This window comes from Oncorhynchus nerka, linkage group LG20, assembly GCF_034236695.1.
Source record: "Oncorhynchus nerka isolate Pitt River linkage group LG20, Oner_Uvic_2.0, whole genome shotgun sequence".
Taxonomy (NCBI): domain Eukaryota; kingdom Metazoa; phylum Chordata; class Actinopteri; order Salmoniformes; family Salmonidae; genus Oncorhynchus; species Oncorhynchus nerka.
Window position 1 is genome coordinate 25,985,994 of NC_088415.1, and position 21,262 is coordinate 26,007,255.

Genomic DNA, 21,262 nt, shown 5'->3' on the forward strand with positions numbered 1-21,262 from the left:
TAAGTTTAGGTTTCTTAATGAACCAGAAAACCAATAGTTATTTCTGGTTGTTAATCAAAGTTAGCTGGCTAATGCATTGATCCTGCTTTTCAGTATACCCCTCTGACTAGCAACTGATCACTTGTTGGTGTCATATCAGCTTTATACAGTGCTACAGTGATTCTGTCCACTCCTGAAGACTCCTAAAGCTTTTATGTGCAGCAACCTGGACAAAGAAAGTGTGCATGGGACCTTTATACGTAGTGTCGTGTGACCATATCAACTATACTCAATTAGCTACAACTCTTCATGACTCTTGGCACAAAATGGCTGCATTTTATTACGAAACGTTGTCACCTATCTACCTGAGAAGAGGTAAGTTCATCTGCTTTCCGCCATATTGCTTTAACCAACCCAGTCTTATCAGATCTGTTATGGGGAGTGCTAGTGAACAAGGATATTGGGGAAGGGCACAACTATCTGGAATGAAACTGCCAGTGCCTCTTGTATTAAATACAATATGGTTAGACATCTCTCCTGTCTAGCTCAAACCACAACCTTCACTGTCTAATTTTCTCTGGTCTTCGGTTTTTGACTGGGACCCATTACTGCATAGGTACATCTGGTGGTACTCCGTCAAGACCGACACCACCCCGTCCCGACCAAACTGCCTGGCGTCATCCAGGGGTGTGTTTCCCCACCTGATAGAGAGCGCGATATAAGCAGTAATGAAAACACTTTGAAATACTGCTGCAGAGGCAAAGGAAACAAGGGATAGTGTGCTAAGTAATGTTCTGACTGAGTCTCAGAACAAATCAGGTCATAATAGCCCTCGACTAGTCTGGTGTAGTTGGGTGATTTTAAAGGCCTGGACACTTTTAAAACCACCAGTCTCCATTATGCATGCCTGAAGGACCTTTACAATGGAACATCTCTCAAAGATGTGTTAATTATTAAAAGTGACATGCAGATGATGAGGTGGTGTCCCTACCTGTCCTTTATATGGGGGGTTCACTTTACACATCTCTGTTAGGAAGATCACCGCTTCCACATGACCTGAACAAACAGGAAGGAAGAATTCAATCTCAATATGCGGCAACCAACTATGCATTCACATATCTATAGTTATCCCAGCGAAGCCATCCACTCCAATTAAACCAAAGCAGACACACTTGAATTACAACTCTGAACAATAAGGTGAAGTACATGCTATGTGAGAGAACAGTTTTATCCCTGAAAAATATGTAGGTGCATCTTCGGCTGATGCCACGTGGAGACCTGTACGAGAATCATAGTCTTTCTCTTCCATGTCCACAGCCGAGAGAGCAAACCTAAAGGAGAGGACATGAGCGAGAGAAGGAAGAAAAAAAAGAGCATAGCGAAAGGTTAATTGAAATGACAGATGGTGTAATTATGAAGTTAACTGAAATTGATTTGATACCAGGGGTGGTCTGTTCCATGCTGCACATAAATTAATTATTGAAGCCATATTCTTCTTGCCTATCTGGCGCCAGCGCTTGCTTATGAAAAGGCAAACTACATTTCTGGTAAACCAGAAAGACCAACTATAATGGTTTATATAACTAACCCAAGGTTCTGGCTTTACCTCCTCAGGGCAGAGACATCACCACTGTAAGCTGCAAACATCAGGTTAACCACTGACTTGTTCTGAAGGGTCAGAAGAAAACAGCACAATTATGGGTTATCAACATAGAAGGATATTGAAGCACAGCGATGTTTCAGATATTGTGGCGGAAGCATAAACACTAAACATGAATGTTCCCAAGAGGTATATTTGAGAAACATTTAGTATACTTAGGGCCCGATTCTGAATTAGGAAATTATGCCTTTATTATGCACTTCTCAGTAGTTGGTATTCAGACTTACCGTATGAAGGTGTGTAATGGGCATTGCAGGCGTGGCTCCCTTGCGCGCTCTGAATAAATGTAATTCAACCGCTGAAAACCCTTCCACTTGCTGGCCAACAGATTTTCTATTAAATACGGTTTTCAGTAGATTTATCTTAAGCCATCCATTTCAATACGATGTACCCACAATTAGAATTTGTCGAGAGACTAGAATACATCAAGAGAAAAAAAAACATAAAATTCAGAAATAAGGAAAATAAGGATTAATGACATAATACCATCTATGCATCTTGGTCTTAGTTTCAGCACCAACTGGTAGATTAAAAAATACTCAGACCTTGTAGATTATTTAGGCAAATTTCAGGGTTAGGAAAGTATGTATGAAACTTAAAATAAAAACTGGTTTGGAGAGCCTTTATGCACACAATGTATAGTTGAATAAAAAATACAGTGGTTTGATTCATCCTGAAAGCTGTTATACTCAAGTTCAATCCATGAAATCTTGTAAAATGAAAAAACCAAGTTAACAATGGGAGCTGAACAAGTCCTATAAATAAATCTAAGCCAAGGTTCAGGCCTACCGAAGCCAAGGTTCAGGCCTACAGAAGCCAAGGTTCAGGCCTACAGAAGCCAAGGTTCAGGCCTACAGAAACCAAGGTTCAGCCCTAAAGAAGCCAAGGTTCAGCCCTACAGAAGCCAAGGTTCAGCCCTACAGAAGCCAAGGTTCAGCCCTACAGAAGCCAAGGTTCAGCCCTACAGAAGCCAAGGTTCAGCCCTACAGAAGCCAAAGTTCAGGCCTACAGAAGCCAAAGTTCAGGCCTACAGAAGCCAAGGTTCAGCCCTACAGAAGCCAAGGTTCAGCCCTACAGAAGCCCATCGTTTGAGTGTCCAAATTATTTAATATAAATTCCGGCTGCAACATTGATAATCAATTAAAAAGGGATTTAATATTCCCTGCTATTTTGTTTTAATTATCATTTTGGAGGGTGAGGGTTACATGCTTGTTTTTTTTACGCTTGGGGAGGGCCAAGTAAAAATATATTTTCCTCAGGGGGAGGTATAACTTTCACTCCCCTAGCTCTTATCCGTGTATAAATGACAGTGCATGGACAATGCTGTTATTTCTATCAGAAAAAAAGAAAGAAGATGCTTTTTCCACTTGGAACCAGCAGGTTCGTGCAACCTTACTCATGGTTTCCTCGCACGTAAAGGCTTATCTGTAGACACACCTTTGCCACACCTTCATTTCTTAGCTCTCCAACCCGAACGAATAGTGGTTGACTTCAAGGTCAGAATACGCATTGAGAGAAAGGTGCATAAAAAGGGAATTAACGTTCAATTTTCACACTCTTAACCCGGGTCGGATGCAGGACCTTAGTGCCTGTTCTATCCCTTACCCTATCATCAAGTGAGAGTCTGCGAGGGTCCAGCTTCCTTGCAAAGTGTCTCAGGTTGTCATAATTGTGGAAGTTGAAGAGAGAAACCAGCTCCTGATCAATCAGCAGACAGAATGGGAAAATGAGACAGATTAATCTATTATTCAATGTTCTATTCTTTTTTAATCTTCCAAATTTACAATGTATAATACAGAAAAAAAGATATACACTCAGGTATGACATTGACATTACTTTTGATATATCAAAAAACAAGGTAATCAACAAGAATAAATATCTACTGCTGGGTATGGTAAAAACTTATGTCATAGGGGATTGAAATTCTTCTTGTCTGCATACCTGACAGAAGTGAATGCCTCGGACACTATTTCCGACACGGTCTAAGGGAGGAGACCAACACATTATTCCCATGATATTAGGGACCACCAGCAGCACGGCACCCGACACGCCAGATTTAGCAGGCAAGCCCACCTGGGAAAAAAGAAGGGACAAAAAGCAAGAATGAAGTTAAGTGTGACACTTACCTTGTCTCATCTCTTTTAACTGCATTGATCTGACAACACAGGATAGGTGAGAGCAACATGGCACCTCTGAGATAAAGGGGAACGTTCTATTTTACCACATACAGTATGATAAACAAAGATATTAGATAAATGATGATGAGATGGGGATGTCTCACTTTCTCTTCCGTCGCTGTGATAAGGCCACCTCAGGTCATTGACCTCTGTCTGTTTCTCAGTGACTCACATGGAAGGCGAACTGGCCAGAGAAGTCGTACATTCCGCAGGAGTGCATGAGGCTTAGGGTGTTCCGCACAGCCTCCGCACTTAGCACCCGCTCGCCTGTGATTGGACAGATGCCCCCGTTGGCCAGTGTGGCGGCCATGACACAGCCTGATTCACAGGTCACCTCAATGGAGCACAGCTGAGAGGAAAACAGAACAGTTGAGACCTCTGGTTTATTGTACAGTCAGGTTTGAGAAGTAACTGATTACATGTAATCTGTTATTGCAACATGAAAAAAACAGTAAATGTAATCTGTTACCAGCAAAATGATTGTAATCAGATTACAGATACTTTTGAAAAACTAGATGATTACTTACATCAGAAAGAATGTTTGTAAAAAAAAAAACATTATTACACCTTTTTGTTTTCTCAATGACATTCAATTCAGCATTGAATGTCATGGGAAAGGGTTACGTTTATTCCATCTGAGTGAGTCTGACCATAAGTCAGAGACCACTATAATGATGCACCAAATGCATTTGATGGATCCTTTAAGTATTTTTCTAATGCCTCTTAAGGGGAAAGTAATCCAATAGTAACTGAAAGTAATCAGAATATGTTACAGAGTTTGGACAATCCATAAATTATGTTTCTGATTCCATTTTGGACAGGTAGCTAGTAACTGTAATGGAATACATTTAGAAAGTAACCTTCCCAACCCTGTGTACAGGTTAGTACTTTACTCACATACAGAGTGTTTCCACCAGAGACATCAACTATGAATACAACAGCAAATCTCTTTAAACATGAGTCTCACCTGGAAGTAGAAATCAAGGGCTGCAATCATATCTGCATTCTCAGGAAAGCACTACCAGGCAAAATGAGAGAGAGGCCACAGTTTCAGGACAGGTAGTATAACTTATAGTTTTAGAGTTTAGAAATTGGTTTAACTATTGGGAAGACTCTGTGAAGCTCAAACACTCACTTTTTTCTCCTTCAGGTAGTAACCAATAGCAACATTCCTATCCCCGGTCTCCTTCTCTGATTGAAAACTTTGAAGGCAAATACATAGTGGGCTTCAAAATTACTGGCACCCCTGACTGGCAATGCACAAACAATAGTTAAAATACATTTTGCCCTCCAGGATAGGGAGGAGGATGGTGAGAGAAGCAACAAAATCGCCAACAATCACTGTGAAAGAATTGCAGGCCTTGGTGGCATCTCAGGGTCACCAGGTTTCAAAAAGCACCGTCAGACACCACCTCCACATCCACAGGCTCTTTGGAAGGGTTGCCTGAAGAAAGCCCTTTCTTACCCCAAGACACAGACGCAAGCGCTTGGAGTTTGCCAAACGTCATTTAAATTATGACTAGAAGACGGTGCTCTGGTCAGATGAGACCAAAATTAAATGTTTTGGTCAGATACAGCATCGGCATGTTTGGCATCGAGATGCATGCAAGGAGAGGCACCTCATACCCACGGTGAAATATGGTGGCGGGTCAATGATTTTTTGGGGCTGTTTTAATTCCAGAGTTCCAGAGGCACTGGTTAAGATTGATGGCATAATGAATTCCACCAAGTATCAGGCAATTTTGTCTGACAATCTGGTTGCCTCTGCCAGAATGCTGGGACTTGGCCGTATGTGGACTTTCCAACAAGACAATGACCCAAAAGATACCTCAAGATCCACACAGCAATGGTTCTGTGACAACAAAATCAATGATCTGCCATGGCCATCTCAGTCGCCGGACCTCAATCCAATCGTACACCTGTGGCTGAGTGGAAGAGGGCAGTTGATAAGCGCAAACCCAAGAATGTGAAGGATCTTGAAAGGATCTGCATAGAGGAATGGTCCAAAATCCCTCCAAATGTGTTCCTTAACCTTGTCAAACATTACAGGAAAAGACCATGCTGTTATCCTTGCCAGAGGTGGTTGCACTAAGTACTAAATGAGGAGTGCCAATAATTATGAATCCTTGATTTTGGTGAAATGTATTTTGTATTAAATTATTGTATGATTTTGGTGAAATGTATTTTGTATTAAATTATTGTATGATTTTGGTTGGTTCCATTGATGTTGGTAATTTGAGTTTCTCTCTATAATTATATTGTTTATATTTTTAAAAGTATTGTTTGTGCATTTCCAGTCAGGGATGCCAGTAATTTTGGAGCCCACTGAATTAAAAGCTGTTTATCACACCACAAATTACACTTACTGTATGGTCTGAAATCTTTAATAATTTTATTTTCATACTATAATGTTCAATTTGACACTCACGTAGCGTTGCTGAAGCCCACATACTCTGTGCCTGCCATCTTCTTCAAGTATTCCATTACCTACGATAAAAGATGTCAGTTTTTCCATTACATTTGACTAATAAGAAGCAATTGTAGACACGTCAGAAGTGTGAAACTTAAAGGATACTCACATAATCAAACCTCTCGGCCTTATTCGAGTGAGGCTGTAAAGAAGAAGAAGGAAATCCCTTTAGTAACAGTGTTCTTGTGCTGAAGTCATTTTGTATTGACACTATGCAGAGAGCTGTTCTGTCCCTAGGTGGCAGTGTTTGTGTATTTTGGCATCAATGGTACAGTGTACTGGTGAGTCAGACAGATTCTGGGTGGGTGTGCAGGGTAGGATTAGTTACGGTATCCGTCTGTCCGTCCGTCTGTCTGTCTGTCTGTTGTGAAGACCATGGTGCTTGCCTACGGAGCTGTGAGGGGAACGGCACCTCAGTACCTCCAGGCTCTGATCAGGCCCTACACCCAAACAAGGGCACTGCGTTCATCCACCTCTGGCCTGCTCGCCTCCCTACCACTGAGGAAGTACAGTTCCCGCTCAGCCCAGTCAAAACTGTTCGCTGCTCTGGCCCCCAATGGTGGAACAAACTCCCTCACGGCCAGGTCAGCGGAGTCAATCACCACCTTCCGGAGACACCTGAAACCCCACCTCTTTAAGGAATACCTAGGATAGGATAAAGTTATCCCTCTCACCCCCTCCCCTGAAAAGATTTAGATGCACTACTGTTCCACTGGAGGTCATTGAATGCACCAATTTGTAAGTCGCTCTGGATAAGAGCGTCTGCTAAATGACTTAAATGTAAATGTAAATGTGATGTGTATAACATGGGCTAGCAGCTCGGGGGTAGATTATTGCCCTGCTTAAGTTTCAGGGTCCAGTGAAAGATCACCAGCAAGTCGTTAAGTCACCAAAACGGGCAGGGACTGGTACTTCCCCGTTGAGTGGTCCTCAAGGAATAGGTTTCTTCAAATGTGGTGCGACCCTGGGCTTATTGGTCAGTGATACTCTGATGAAGTGCTCCTGAGTGATGACACATCTTTCCACTCATAACTTCAGAGAGTTCTGTGCTCTCTGAAAGATCAAGTGAACTTTGCGCAATATTTATGAATGAATTGCATAAACTCCAAATAAAACGTGCTAGGAGTGCTACACTTAATTGGAAGAGTACAAGTCCTTCCCTCAACTTGCCCAGTGCAGTATGGGCTATCGACTATTAGCCAATGAAATGACTCATCCATCTCGATCTGTTCTCTCTTCCTGTACTTAAAGTTGTCAAAGACATAAATTATAATACTTATGATTGTCAGACATAAACACCCACCCACCCACACAATCACACATACAGTCTCTCACCCACAGACGAACACGCCTTTTCTTCCCAGCTGTCTCATTGGCCTGTCTAACACATACACACATCCTGTCAGTCCCACCCTCACCCACTAATGTATGTGACCTGAATGGCCTAAGAGGCAGCTGGTGAAGACAGGCAGCTAGGCAGGGAGAGGAAAACACAGCAGAATAGAGGTCCATGTCTATATAGAGGACTGCATTCTTTCCCCACTCCTGTATCTGTTAGAATGAGGGCAGTGCTGACTGATAGGGAGGGTTGGCGAGTCAGCTGGAGATAGTTTGCTGACCTCTGTCCACACTGTATTGGGCCATAGGGTGAATTGGTCAATGATTGAGGGTGGTCTGACTGTGACACTTGGCTGTACTAGTTACGACAGATTTCCTGATTTCCTGTATATTTGATATTATTTGGTGTACAACAGTTTGCACTCATTGGCAATGCTTAATCTGTGTGCATGTAATATACTCCTGATACTATTTAAGTTAGCTAGCAAAGATTTGATCTATCCTCTCATTCTAAAACCTCATGAAAGGTTATGGGAGATTATAACATCACCCAGGAATCCCCTTACCTTGAGCAGAGAACTGATGACGATAGCCCCCGCGTTCACCATAGGGTTGTGTGGTTTATCTGTCCAAAGAGAGAGAGGACAATGTTATCACTGTAGTGCACTCCACCACCATATAACCTAAAGATATGGGCGCTTTACAAAGTGAACACGTATGTGCGTGCCAGAGGTGAACATGTGTAAAGACACCTAGTCAGCCGTAGCCAGCTTAGAGGGAACCTGCAGATAAGCTGTCTTGACTGGTTAATGATCAGATGTCCTGTTCTTGCTTGTTCCTGCTCTATCGACTGTATCTCACCAGTCAAGACCTACAGCATATTGTAATCATTGATCAAGTCGATTGGTAATTTCCCTGTTTCTCAATCACCTCCCACTGGGCAAAGACTAGTTGAATCAATGTGGTATCCACGTCATTGCAGCCAAAAATAATAATTGTGATGATGCTGAATGAGTTTTTTTTTGTTGATTTCATGTTGAATTCACGTTAGTTGACAGAAAACTAATTTCAATCAAAACTAGACGTTGAACTGACATCTGTGCCCAGTGGGCTGTAGTTGCAGAGAGGTTGGTTGTCTTCTCTTTACACAATTGTTCACTGAAATGTGTAATTGTTTGCTTCCAGTGTAATGAACTATTCACTACCCTACGATTGAGTTATCTTAGATCAGGAGATAGGGTCAGAGATATCATTGAGTGTTCAATGTAAGACAGTTTTTTCCTCAGTACTCAGAGTGTGGGTGAGTGTGCATTCAAGTGTGGGGCATCTATACAGAAGTCCACACAGAGACATGTAGTAGGTATGTGAGCCCAGCCATAGGCAGACAGGGATAGGGTTAGGGTTAATCTCTCTCACCCTCATCATTCAGTGACAGCTGGTTGAACTTGAGTCCGCTAGGCTCTTTGCCCACGTAACGGTGCACATGCTCAGTGCCGATCTCGTGCACAGCGATGGCGTACTCCAGAGGCTTCACACATGATTGAAGACAGAATGGAACCTTGGTGTCACCTGCAGAATGTCTGCATCACACCAGCAGGGGAGAGATCATGGGACAGTGAGGGCTGAGGTGACAACAGACACAGTGGAGGATTCTGCATAAACAAGGTGGGCAGAGACTGACAGGGCAAGATGAGGGGATGACATGTGGACTGCCTGTTCAAAGCTCTTAATTTCAGTAACATGGGTTATGTGTCATGATGGAGGGCAGTGGTGATATACTGTAAAAAGAGACTATGTACATAGATCAGATGATGCTGTAATCTTACCTCTGCCCATCCACTGTGCATAGAGACACTCCCCACAGATTAGGGCTGAATTTAGCCAGTTGAGGAATGTAATCTGCTACCTAAGGAAAGACACACAAAGGAATGGATTGGATGAGTGTAATGTGTGTCAAAGGCAGGTACAGTGCATTTGAAAAGTATTCAGACCCCTTCACTTTTTCCACATTTTGTTACGTTACAGCCTTATTCTAGAATGAATTAAATTAATAGTTTTACTCATCAATCTACACACAATACCCCATAATGACAAAGCGAAAACAGGTTTTTAGATATTTTTTGCAAATGTATTGAAAATAAAAAACAGAAATACCTTATTCACATAAGTATTCAGACTTCCACCAATCAGGACTTTATGGTAGAGTGGGCAGGCGGAAGCTACTCCTCATGCAAAGGCACATGACAGCCCGCTTGGATTTTGCCAAAAGGCCCCTCAAGGACTCTCAGACCATGAGAAACAAGATTCTCTGGTCTGTTGAATCCAAGATTGAACTATTTGGCCTGAATGCCAAGTGGCACATCTGGAGGAAACCAGGCACCGCTCATCACTTGGCCAATACCACCGCTATGGTGAAGCATGGTGGTGGCAGCATCATGCTGTGGGGGTGTTTTTCAGTGGCAGGGACTGGGAGACTAATCAGGATCGAGGGAAAGATGAAAGGAGCAAAGTACAGAGAGATCCTTGATGAGAACCAGCTCCAGAGCGCTCAGGACCTGAGACTGAGGCGAAGGTTCACCTTCCAACAGGACAGCGACCCTAAGCACACAGCCAAGACAATGCAGGAATGGCTCTGGACAAGTCTCTGAATGTCCTTGAGTGGCCGAGCCACTCATACCCAAGAAGACTCAATGCTGTAATCACTGCCAACGGTGCTTCAACAGGGTCTGAATATTTATGTAAATGTAATATTTCCATTTTCCAAAAAAACAAAACTGTTTTTTGCTTTGTCATTATGGGGTATTGTGTGTAGATTGATGATGATTTTAATGTTTTTTTTTTTTTTAATAAAGCTGTCATGTAACAAAATGTGGAAAGAGTGAAGAGTCTGAATACTTTCCGAATGCACTGTATGTATAGTACATGTGTATGTACATGTATGTACAAATGTAGTGTGTGCATGGCTTCATTCAGTACGCGCGTGTGAGTGAGATTATTTTAGCATATCCTCATGTGGATGTGTAGGTGTGTAAGTGTACAGTATGTGAGAATGCTTTTAGCGGGTGAATTCCAATGTACATAGTGCAGGCATCCTAACAGGACTCACGTGTCCCCCCTCCTGCCTTTGGGTACTGTAGTACAGCTGGTCCATGTTGGATGCAAACACCTCAAAGTCTGGGATGATGAACTTCCTCCTGAACGCCTGTGTCAGCAACAGGATGTTAGCACCCACACACCTGAAACACATCACAAATACAGAAATATCACATGTATACTTTGTTTATTACATAGGTAATGGCTCAGTGTGGCTCAGTTGGTAGAGTGTGGCACTTGGAACAATAGAGTTGTTGGTTCCATTCCTGTTGGGGCCAACCGTGGGAAGATGTTTTGCATTGGGGGTGTTGGACAAAGAGGGGATGGGGGGTTGCTGAGGAGAATTTTTGTCCGCGCATACAGGAGTAATAAAGGCCTAGTTCACACAGGATTAATATAATTGCGTATAATTGTATTTTTATTATAATTTAATTTCTTTATTATATATATATATTATATATTATTTCCATTTATCATGGGGTGCACCCCTACTTCCCGTTGCTGTGTCTAGCGATAACCACTGCTGAGTCCGCAACAACCAGCTGTTCTGGTTTTTAGGGGAAATGGAAAGAGAGCCTGTGATGCGACTTCCACTTTTGGACGTTAACAAGGTGACTCTCCATCTTAACTCCTCCTCCACATTTACTGGGTTGTTTGAACAGCGCAGAAGAAAACCTCCCCCAACAGTTGATTTTCTTCTTGTCAAAACCAGTATGTAGGGGATCTAGTTTCAGGTGTTTCTTTTACGCCTGCTACGTTAGATTAGCCTAGCGGTTTGAGTGTTGAGCCAGTAACTGAAAGGTCTCTAGTTCGTAATCCCCGAGCCGACAAGTTGAAAAACCTGTCTAAGTGCCATTGAGAAAGTCACTTAACTCTTACAACCCTAATCTCCAAAGGTGTCTCAGGGAGTGTTATGGATATGTAAAAAACATGGTTTTCCAATTCACACGTGTTTTAATATACACTTGTACAAATATAAGCACCCACCAAATTATTATAAATTACCATACAAAAAATATAGTTAGTTTAGATTATTTACAGTATATAGTATTACTACTGTATTAATACACACAGTGACCTTTAGCCCTGATACACGGCTGCTGACTCCTATGCGGCGTCTAGGAGTCAGCCATGTATCAGGGCTAAGTGACTTATAACAATGGAACAGACACACTACTGATTCTATGATGAAATCCTTAATGACATCAACAACATAAAACTGGACCTCAACTGGGACAAAATGAAATGCTGACAAGAGACAGCCTTTCATACTGTAGATACGCACCTGTACCATTATATATTAACAAAGCACTAAGTTTAGTAAGCACTGAGGTGATCTCAGCTGGGTTGAGCTGAAAGATCCGCCCCCCGTTGCTTGTTAGAGTTTGGGGCACTGGGGAGGCTAATATAGGGATTGCAGAATTTATACATTCACCAGAAATGGGAGATTTTTATTTCTAGTGGTCTTTTTCCAGTGACCACCTCAGAATGTTCCTCATAATGGGAAGACAATATCTAATCACAACACAATATTGTCTCTTCTCCATGACTTTATTTGTGTATTTGGGCCTAGTTTCTAAATAATACCAAGTACAACATCAAGTCTCAATCTAAGTTGAGCAAAAGGACAGTAGATATGCAGTGTTCAATCACTGAAACATAGTTATTAAATGTAAGAAGTCCACCACACAGGACTCAGTGACCCACTACAGTAGCATGCCAGAGTCCGAATCATCACTGCATTCATTAAGTTAGGTTTGCCAGTTAGGAATGAATACTGTTTGGACAGCAGTCTAGACTCCCTCGGAGCTTGCTGATAAACTGAGCTCCTAATACAACTGGCACCGTCTGCAGTTCACCCACTATGATGGACTTTCATTAGCTCCCGTCCAGACTTAAGCCCTGCACAGATGTCATACTCCAGAGCTCTCTCTCTCTCTGCATGTCACAGAGTGTGTGTGTGTGTGTGTGTGTGTGTGTGTGTGTATGTGTGTGTGTGTGTGTGTGTGTGTGTGTGTGTGTGTGTGTGTGTGTGTGTGTGTGTGTGTGTGTGTGTGTGTGCATGCATGTGTATGCGTGCATGAGTAAGGTTCAGAGGCAGCTGTCGGCCATAAAACGACAGATGCTGTCACTCTGTCTTTCTCTTACATTAACCCCAACCCAAACACTACAATACAACCACAATCAAACATCCTTGATGCTTAATCTTTCCCAACAAATATCCACCTGTCCACTGTAGAGGCATGCAGAGCGGACACAAATACACTCAGAGATAGTGAAAAACAAAGTCTTGGAAGCTTCTAGTAAACACTGGGGGCAAAGATAGTTCCTTCGCACAGTGAAATACCATAGAAATGTCACTTTCATAACATTGCCATGTAAAAATGGGATAGTGTGTGTGGTGTTTTGCCAATCAGCCAGAAGAATGAGAATATGGTATGTGTGATAGAGAAAGTCATAATACATTATGTTAACTGTCTGAATTAAAGAATCATAGTGTTTGTCAATATTCTCTCTATACCATCCTACTAACGTTAGAGGATGTATATGGTAAGATGAAAGTGAAAATGGAGCATAGCTCACTTCCTGAAGAGTTTCTGGTCCACCATGACTGTTCCGGCAGATTCCCGCATGGCCAGGCGCAGATGACGCATACAGTCCCTCAGCCTGGGATCAGATGTCCACAAACCTGTGCTCTTCAACGCCTGGAGGAAGGAGAGAGGAACATTTAGAAAACAAGAGTGAGAGATTTGTTTTAGAGGAAATGAAAAAGAAGGGAGAGGAAGGGAAGAGGGAAAATGGGCATGGAGTCATGGAGAGCTGATCCAGAACTGGGATAGCATCTCTAGGGAAGGGTGATAGATATTTGAGCTCTAAGAAAGTTGGTCCCGATGCTGGTCCTAATAGAGTACTAAGGGCTGTCAAATGATTAAAGCATTTAAATCGAGTTAATCGCAGGATTGAGCTGTAATTTAAGATTTTTTTTAATAAGCATAACAAGAACGTCTTGATTTTGTCCAAAGCAAAAAAACAAGTAATTTGATCAAATACACTTTCTTTAACCTTAATGTGAACTTGTTTTGAAATTGCATTGTTGTTTTTAGCACTATAGATTATGTACAGTATTTTGATCACTTTGGGTGACTTTTCTTTAGCTATAGAAGAACTGAAAATATACAGGACTACAATAATTGTTTAAGTGTGTCATATTCAATACCTGAATTGGAACAAATTATGATTTTATCTGACTACAGGCACAAACCCTGTTTTGCCATTATGTGAGCAGCAACAAGGGTTCTAGCAGTCCTGTAAACAGCCCTGAAGGAGGAAGGTACATGTCTAGTGTTTGAAATCCCTCCCCTAAGCCAACTTCAAGTCATGCCGACAGCTATGTGCAACGTGTGTCTATTTCTGGGGTATCATGTACATTGACAGCAGACTTGCCTCATAGGAGGGTTCAGACAGTTATTTTCAAGCCTGTGTGTCTGAGCACTGCTTTAATGAGCAACACACATTGCTTGACTGGACTGTTGTGTTCAGTTATTTTATGTCCTTGGTCACATAGGATAGTGGCTTTCATGAGAGCCTGAAGTGATATTCAGACATACTGTATTGGACAGCAGCATTCAAAGCTATGTTTGCTGGGGGCAGTACTGGGTGTTTTTCCATTCCTGACAGAAACAAAGATGACAGAATTTTAGAGCTTTTGAGAAATTGAGTTATCAGATGAGAGAAGTACTTCAATAACACTAGTTAAGTAACAGAATTGCTCTATGAGAACTAAATATAACCTCGATACACAAAGAATGGATCCTGTTTCCACGTAGGTCAGGGAAAGGTGTAAGCCCTAATTAGCCTAATCTCTAATCTATTGTGACAGTATTCTGTAGCCACAGCTACTGTTCAGTCAGTCCTTCCAATGTGTTTTAGTCAAACTCCTTTGTGTCACTGTACCCTGTCATGCCAAACACATACAGCATAACATGACAATAAATGACAGATCTCCCTCCTCAAAATGAGATCAATCAAAGGTCAAAGCAGATGGCATCCGTGTAGTCACTAGCCACTTAATATAATGTTTACATACCCTACATTACTCATCTCATATGTATATACTGTACTCTATATCATCTACTGCATCTTGCCATCTTTATGTAATACATGTATCACTAGCCACTTTAAACTATGCCACTTTATGTTTATATACCCTACATTACTCATCTCATATGTATATACTGTACTCTATACCATGTACTGCATCTTGCCTATGCCGTTCTGTACCATCACTCATTCATATATCTTTATGTACATAATCTTTATCCCTTTACACTTGCGTGTATAAGGTAGTAGTTGTGGAATTGTTAAGTTAGATGACTCGTTGGTTATTACTGCATTGTCGGAACTAGAAGCACAAGCATTTCGCAACACTCACATTAACATCTGCTAACCATGTGTATGTGACAAATACAATTTGATTAGATTTTTAGTAGCACCTGTACAGTTCTTTAAAAGGTACAAATGATGTAAGAATATCAAGCATTGCATCCTTCTGAAATAAAACTGGGCATAAACGCTGTACTCTGAATGCTCTGGTTGAGGTACAACTTTGTGTTGTTCAACTGCTTGAGAACGCAGTGCCCAGATACAGTAGTTCTTTTTCATATCATATGCTCCCTTACCTCTGACTAACCACTAGAAATGCCAGTGCATCTACCCAACCCCAGTCTATCCTCAGTGGTGGAGCGATTGGCAGACCTGGGGTTTGAACCCCCGTTTCCAGGGGCAAGGTGTAGTCCACTGGACAAAACTCCATCACCCCAATTATGGTGAATTATGGTGTAAAAGCACGGGGAGTGGTCGTGGACACTGGACACAGAGTTTCTTCACACATCATAAAATGCTATGTTCAGCGTGTGTGGGCCTATGGACAAATGTGCTTGTATGATATTTTCACCAACTGAGCTGAGACTTCTGTACATGTTCTAAATGATGGTGTAAAAAGCACGGAGAGGGAACACAAAGTCTCTTCACGCATCGTAAAATGACTGGAGGTCATGTGCTTCTATGACATTCTCACCAACTGAGCTACAACTTCTGTGATGTTCTTCTCGACTCATGTACCCAACATTCCAGAGGCGACTGTTGCTTGGGAATGGCTGGTGGTCATTGGTGAGGTAAATACGTTTGTTAACACCTAGCTTGAACTTGGTTTCATTGGTGAGGTGATGTCAGAGCAGTTCAACCACCGCCTATTATACTGAGTTATCATTGATTAAGACGCCAATCTTTTGGGGTTTAAGAGGATTCACGTCTAGCCTCAACGACGAGGCCACACCTGTCTATTAGTCATAAAGTTACACAAGGCGTTTCCTCAACACTTTTAAACCTGAGCCTGAACTGGGCTGGTGACATGGTGTGATGGTGTGATGGATTCCTGCCTGGCTCGTCTTACACTCTCTGGGGTTCGATCGGTATGCATTTAGCTCAAGTGAAAACAGCAAGCCCAAAGGTCTCTTCAGGAACGAGAATGTGTTGTTGTACAGGCAGTACTGTGTCAACTTTAAAAGGATGTCGAGGAATGTCAAGGCAACTGTCAATACAATCAGAAAAAAGGGCATTCCAGATTTATTTTAAATAGGTTAAATAACCTGTACTGTATATGCAGTTGAAGTAAGATGTTTACATACACCTTAGCCAAATACCTTTAAACTCAGTTTTTCACAATTACTGACATTTAATCAGAGTATATAAATCCCTGTTTTAGGTCAGTTAGGATCACCACTTTATTTTAAGTATGTGAAATGTCAGAATAATAGTAGAGAGAATGATTTATTTCAGCTTTTCTTTCTTCCATCACATTCCCAGTGGGTCAGAAGTTTACATACATCAATTAGTATTTGGTAAGTAAGTTGGGTGAATTTTGGCCCATTCCTCCTGACAGAGCTGGTGTAACTGAGTCAGGTTTGCAGGCCTCCTTGCTCGCACACGATTTTTCAGTTCTGCCCACACATTTTCTATGGGATTGAGGTCAGGGCTTTGTGATGGCCGCTCCAATACCTTCACTTTGTTGTCCTTAATCCATTTTGCCACAACTTTGGAGGTATGCTTGGGGTCTTTGTCCATTTGGAAGACCCATTTGCAACCAAGCTTTAACTGATGACTTGAGATGTTGCTTCAATATATCCACATAATTTTCCTTCCTCATGATGCCAACTATTTTGTGAAGTGCACCAGTCCCTTCTGCAGCAAAGAACCCCCACAACATGATGCTGCCAGCCCTGTGCTTCACGGTTGGGATGGTGTTCTTCGGCTTGCAAGCCTCCCCCTTTTTCCTCCAAACATAACGATGATCATTATGGCCAAACAGTTCTATTTTTGTTTCATGAGACCAGAGGACATTTCTCCAAAAAGAACAATCTTTGGCCCCATGTGCAGTTGCAAACCATAGACTGGCTTTTTATGGAGGTTTTGGAGCAGTTGCTTCTTCCTTGATGAGTTATGTCGATATGGGATTCATTTTACTGTGGATATAAATACTTTTGTACCCATTTCCTCCAGCATCTTCACACGGTCCTTTGCTGTTGTTCTGGGATGGATTTGCACTTTTCGCACCAAAGCATGTTCATCTCTAGGAGACCAAACGTGTCTCCTTCCTGAGCGGTATGACAGCTGCGTGGTCCCATGACGTTTATACTTGCGTACTATTGTTTGTACAGATGAACATGGTACCTTCAGGCATTTGGAAATTGCTCCCAAGGATGAACCAGACTTGTGGAGGTCTACAATTTTTTTCTGGGGTCTTGGCTGATGTCTTTTGATTTTCATATAATGTCAAGCAAAGAGGCACTGAGTTTGAAGGTAGGCCTTGAAATACATCCACAGGTACACATCCAATTGACTCAAATGATGTCAATTAGCCTATCAGAAGATTCTAAAGCCAGGACATCATTTTCTGGAATTTTCCAAGCTGTTTAAAGGCAGTCAACTTAGTGTATGTAAACGTCTGACCCACTGGAATTGTGATACAGTGAATTATAAGTTAAATAATCTGTCTGTAAACAATTGTTGGAAAAATTACCTGTGTCGTGCACAAAGTAGATGTCCTAACCGACTTGCCAAAACTATAGTTTGTTAACAAGAAATTTGTGGAGTGGTTGAAAAACGAGTTAATGACTCCAAGTGTATGTAAACTTCCGACTTCAACTGTAGGTTAGGTTCTACATGGTGTTACACAGTGAGAGAGGATGTGATGAGATGGAGACTCACAGAGACGAACTGAGAGACTGAGATCATCTCTTTACCCTCTGTGATGGTGTAGAAAAGAAGGTCCATCCCAGAGATCAAGCTGTTCCTGTGAAGCCCAGACAACACAGTGCACCATGTCACAACACTAGTGTAGGTCTTACAGGGAGGGACATTGTTGAAGATCACCACTGCATACACGTTTTACACTGTGTTTTGATTGTGTTGACTCATCCGTAGAACTTTCCTTAAGACATACTGTACATGTGCAAAGGATCATTTAATCATTGACAGCTGTGTATAAACAAATGTTCTGTTTTTCTTTTCACCCCAGCACCAAAAGGAGAGTGTAGTAGGGTATGTAGGGTAGTGTAGTGTAGGCCTAGTGTAGTGTAGCGTGCTGTAGTGTAGGCCTAGTATAGTGTCGGCCTAGTGTAGTGTAGCGTGCTGTAGTGTAGTGTCGGCCTAGTGTAGTGTAGCAGGCTGTAGTGTAGTGTAGTGTCGGCCTAGTGTAGTGTAGCGTGCTGTAGTGTAGTGTAGTGTCGGCCTAGTGTAGTGTAGCAGGCTGTAGTGTAGTGTAGTGTCGGCCTAGTGTGGTGTAGCAGGCTGTAGTGTAGTGTAGTGTCGGCCTAGTGTAGTGTAGCGTGCTGTAGTGTAGTGTAGTGTCGGCCTAGTGTAGTGTAGCAGGCTGTAGTGTAGTGTAGTGTCGGCCTAGTGTGGTGTAGCAGGCTGTAGTGTAGTGTAGTGTCGGCCTAGTGTAGTGTAGCAGGCTGTAGTGTAGTGTAGTGTTGGCCTAGTGTAGTGTAGAAGGCTGTAGTGTAGTGTAGTGTCGGCCTAGTGTAGTGTAGCGTGCTGTAGTGTAGTGTAGTGTCGGCCTAGTGTAGTGTAGCGTGCTGTAGTGTAGTGTAGTGTCGGCCTAGTGTAGTGTAGCGTGCTGTAGTGTAGTGTAATGTCGGCCTAGTGTAGTGTAGCGTGCTGTAGTGTAGTGTAGTGTCGGCCTAGTGTAGTGTAGCCTATAGTAATGCAGTTCATGTTAATATCAGCTTTCAAACCAATTCCACTGACTACTCAGCTCCAAGTTCTTAAATGGTGTCGTAGACTACCATTCTTCCACGACAAATTCCATAATTCTGTTTTTTGTTGAGGGTGGTGGAAAATGCTGTCTCAGGCGCCACTCCAGAATCTCCCATAAGTGTTCATTTGGGTTGAGATCTGGTGACTGAGATGGCCATGGCATATGGTTTAAATCATTTTCATGCTCCTCAAACCATTTAGTGACCACTCTGCCCTGTGGATAGGGGAATTGTCATTATATGTGGGCATAGCCATCGTAGCCAAAATAATGGCCTGCCCAGCCTTTTTATACATGACCCTGAGGACTATGGGATGTTAATTGCTTATTTAACTCAGGAACCACATCTTTGTGTAAGCACTAGCTTTCAATACTTTGTATCCCTCATTTACTCAAGTATTTCCATTATTTTGGCAGTTACCTGTATATACTGTACATATTCCCTTATTGGTAGATAATGTGACTGAGTAAGTATGTACCTGCACTCTGTTTGGTCCAAATCATTGACAGCTTGATGATGTTGCTGCCTGTTGTGGTGCAGTGCTGCGCTCGTGCAGAACAGCTGAAAGGGTTGCTGGCTCCTGGAAAATACATTGCTGTCACTCCCAACTAGTGCGGAGTTGACAGCATGTTTGAGCAGTTGTAAAACTCCCGCATTAGTAATCCGCAGACGTTTCAGACAATGCATTATTAAAGGGTGGATCGCAACCAAAATAAATATAGCGCTGGGTTAGGTTAACAAAGTTCAAATAGGATAAAAACTGTAGAGACATCAGATCTGTGTCCAGTGCGTCGTTCCTCGGAGGCTTTATATCATTTGTTATGCATGCTAGCACAAGGACATGATACTGTCGCGTGGGGGGTAGCGTAGTGTTGGTTGACAGATGAAAGAGGCCAGTGACCAATGACAGCTGAGGCCAGACCGGGAAGAGAGTGAGACATTTACTATCCATGGCACAGGTATGATTTCAATGACGTGATTGAGTGGTACATTACAAATCTAATTTTAGGCTACATTTCTGAGATGCATCTATGGAAACAAAACCTTTAAAAGTCTTGCCGTGTAGGATGTATTATGTCATCTTGTTTGTTGTTCACAACTGTTGAACAAGGTAATATCTGTGAACCTGTAAATAAATGTGAATATATAAATAATACTATTATCCAAAATTATTTGAATTTAACTGCTTACAATTTGATAGCCACATTGGCTTTAGGGAAATGAAGGCTACCAATAAGGCGCAGAGATGGCATTGGGAATTTTCTATTTTCTGGTACCGTGCCCGCCGCTCCCACAAAATGTCATACAGTAACCTGCCGCATTCCTGATTTTTTGCCGGTATCCCACATGCTCCTGCCAGATCTCATCCAGCTCCTTTCCCAGTCCCGCAACGTTAAAATTACACATTTTCAAAACCACCATTTTATGCATTATAATATGCAATGAATGCATGGTTTCGTAAGATATTTGCTGGTTGGAATAAAGTAATTGTATTAAAATAAACTGTGTAAAACAACTAATTTGAAGCAGACAAAAAAGCCCCTGCAAGACATAATATATATATGTTTAATTGGAACGAGTTCACATTGTAAACTTTCCGATTCCAAAATCAACTGTCAGTAAGATAAAGGAAAAGCAACAAGTATGCTATTGATAGGCTGACTAGTGACCAATCATAATAGCCATTATTTCATTACCTTTAGTGAATGATTAACAACATACTTTCCAATGAGAACTGCAAGCTGACAATTGCTTTTATAATTCATCACAAGTGACCACATGAACTCAATCACATCAGATAATTGTTTTTGCCACCAGTACTGTTTGAAGCAGGCCCACGAGCCGGCTCTGTAACGTGAGTCCCATTAGAGGAGGGGAGAGACACAAGCAGACATAATGACAGAGAGTGCTTCATGTGATATACAGTACCAGTCAAAAGTTTGGACACACCTACTCATTCAAGGGGTTTTCTTTATTTTGTACTATTTTCTACATTGTATTATAATAGTGAAGACATCAAAACAATGAAATAACACATATGGAATCATGTAGTAACCAAAAAAGTGTTAAACAAATCCAAATATATTTGAGATTCTACATTAGCTTGTAGCCTACTATGCCATAGTATATGCCCTATGAACCTATCATCTGTGTAGTGATGAAGGCCTGATTCACACAGTTTCCTCTGAACAGTTGATGTTGAGATGTGTCTGTTACTTGAACTCTGTAA

General features: G+C 41.9%; 1 protein-coding gene across 4 annotated transcripts; it reads right to left on the reverse strand.

The window, feature by feature from the left end:
- Window positions 1-574: 574 nt before the first annotated feature.
- Window positions 575-19,876, reverse strand: LOC115102147 (glutaminase kidney isoform, mitochondrial-like). Of its 4 annotated transcripts, XM_065005339.1 has the most exons (18): window positions 19,511-19,876; window positions 17,984-18,068; window positions 13,301-13,422; window positions 10,731-10,860; window positions 9,451-9,530; window positions 9,041-9,204; window positions 8,191-8,249; window positions 6,396-6,428; window positions 6,245-6,303; window positions 4,952-5,018; window positions 4,784-4,834; window positions 3,989-4,165; window positions 3,581-3,712; window positions 3,245-3,337; window positions 1,586-1,647; window positions 1,186-1,310; window positions 971-1,035; window positions 575-680 (listed from the first exon to the last, which is right to left on the reverse strand). In XM_065005339.1, the coding sequence occupies exons 1-18, from the start codon at window positions 19,717-19,719 to the stop codon at window positions 657-659; spliced, it is 1,737 nt and encodes a 578-aa protein (XP_064861411.1). In that variant the 5' UTR covers window positions 19,720-19,876; the 3' UTR covers window positions 575-656. The 4 variants fall into 4 exon arrangements, 3 of the variants coding, with proteins under 3 accessions (XP_064861411.1, XP_064861413.1, XP_064861412.1); XM_065005340.1 differs by lacking the exons at window positions 575-680; window positions 971-1,035 and having other exon boundaries at window positions 1,222-1,310; window positions 1,568-1,647; XR_010460147.1 differs by lacking the exons at window positions 575-680; window positions 971-1,035 and having other exon boundaries at window positions 1,285-1,310; window positions 1,867-3,337; window positions 19,511-19,875.
- Window positions 19,877-21,262: the final 1,386 nt, after the last annotated feature.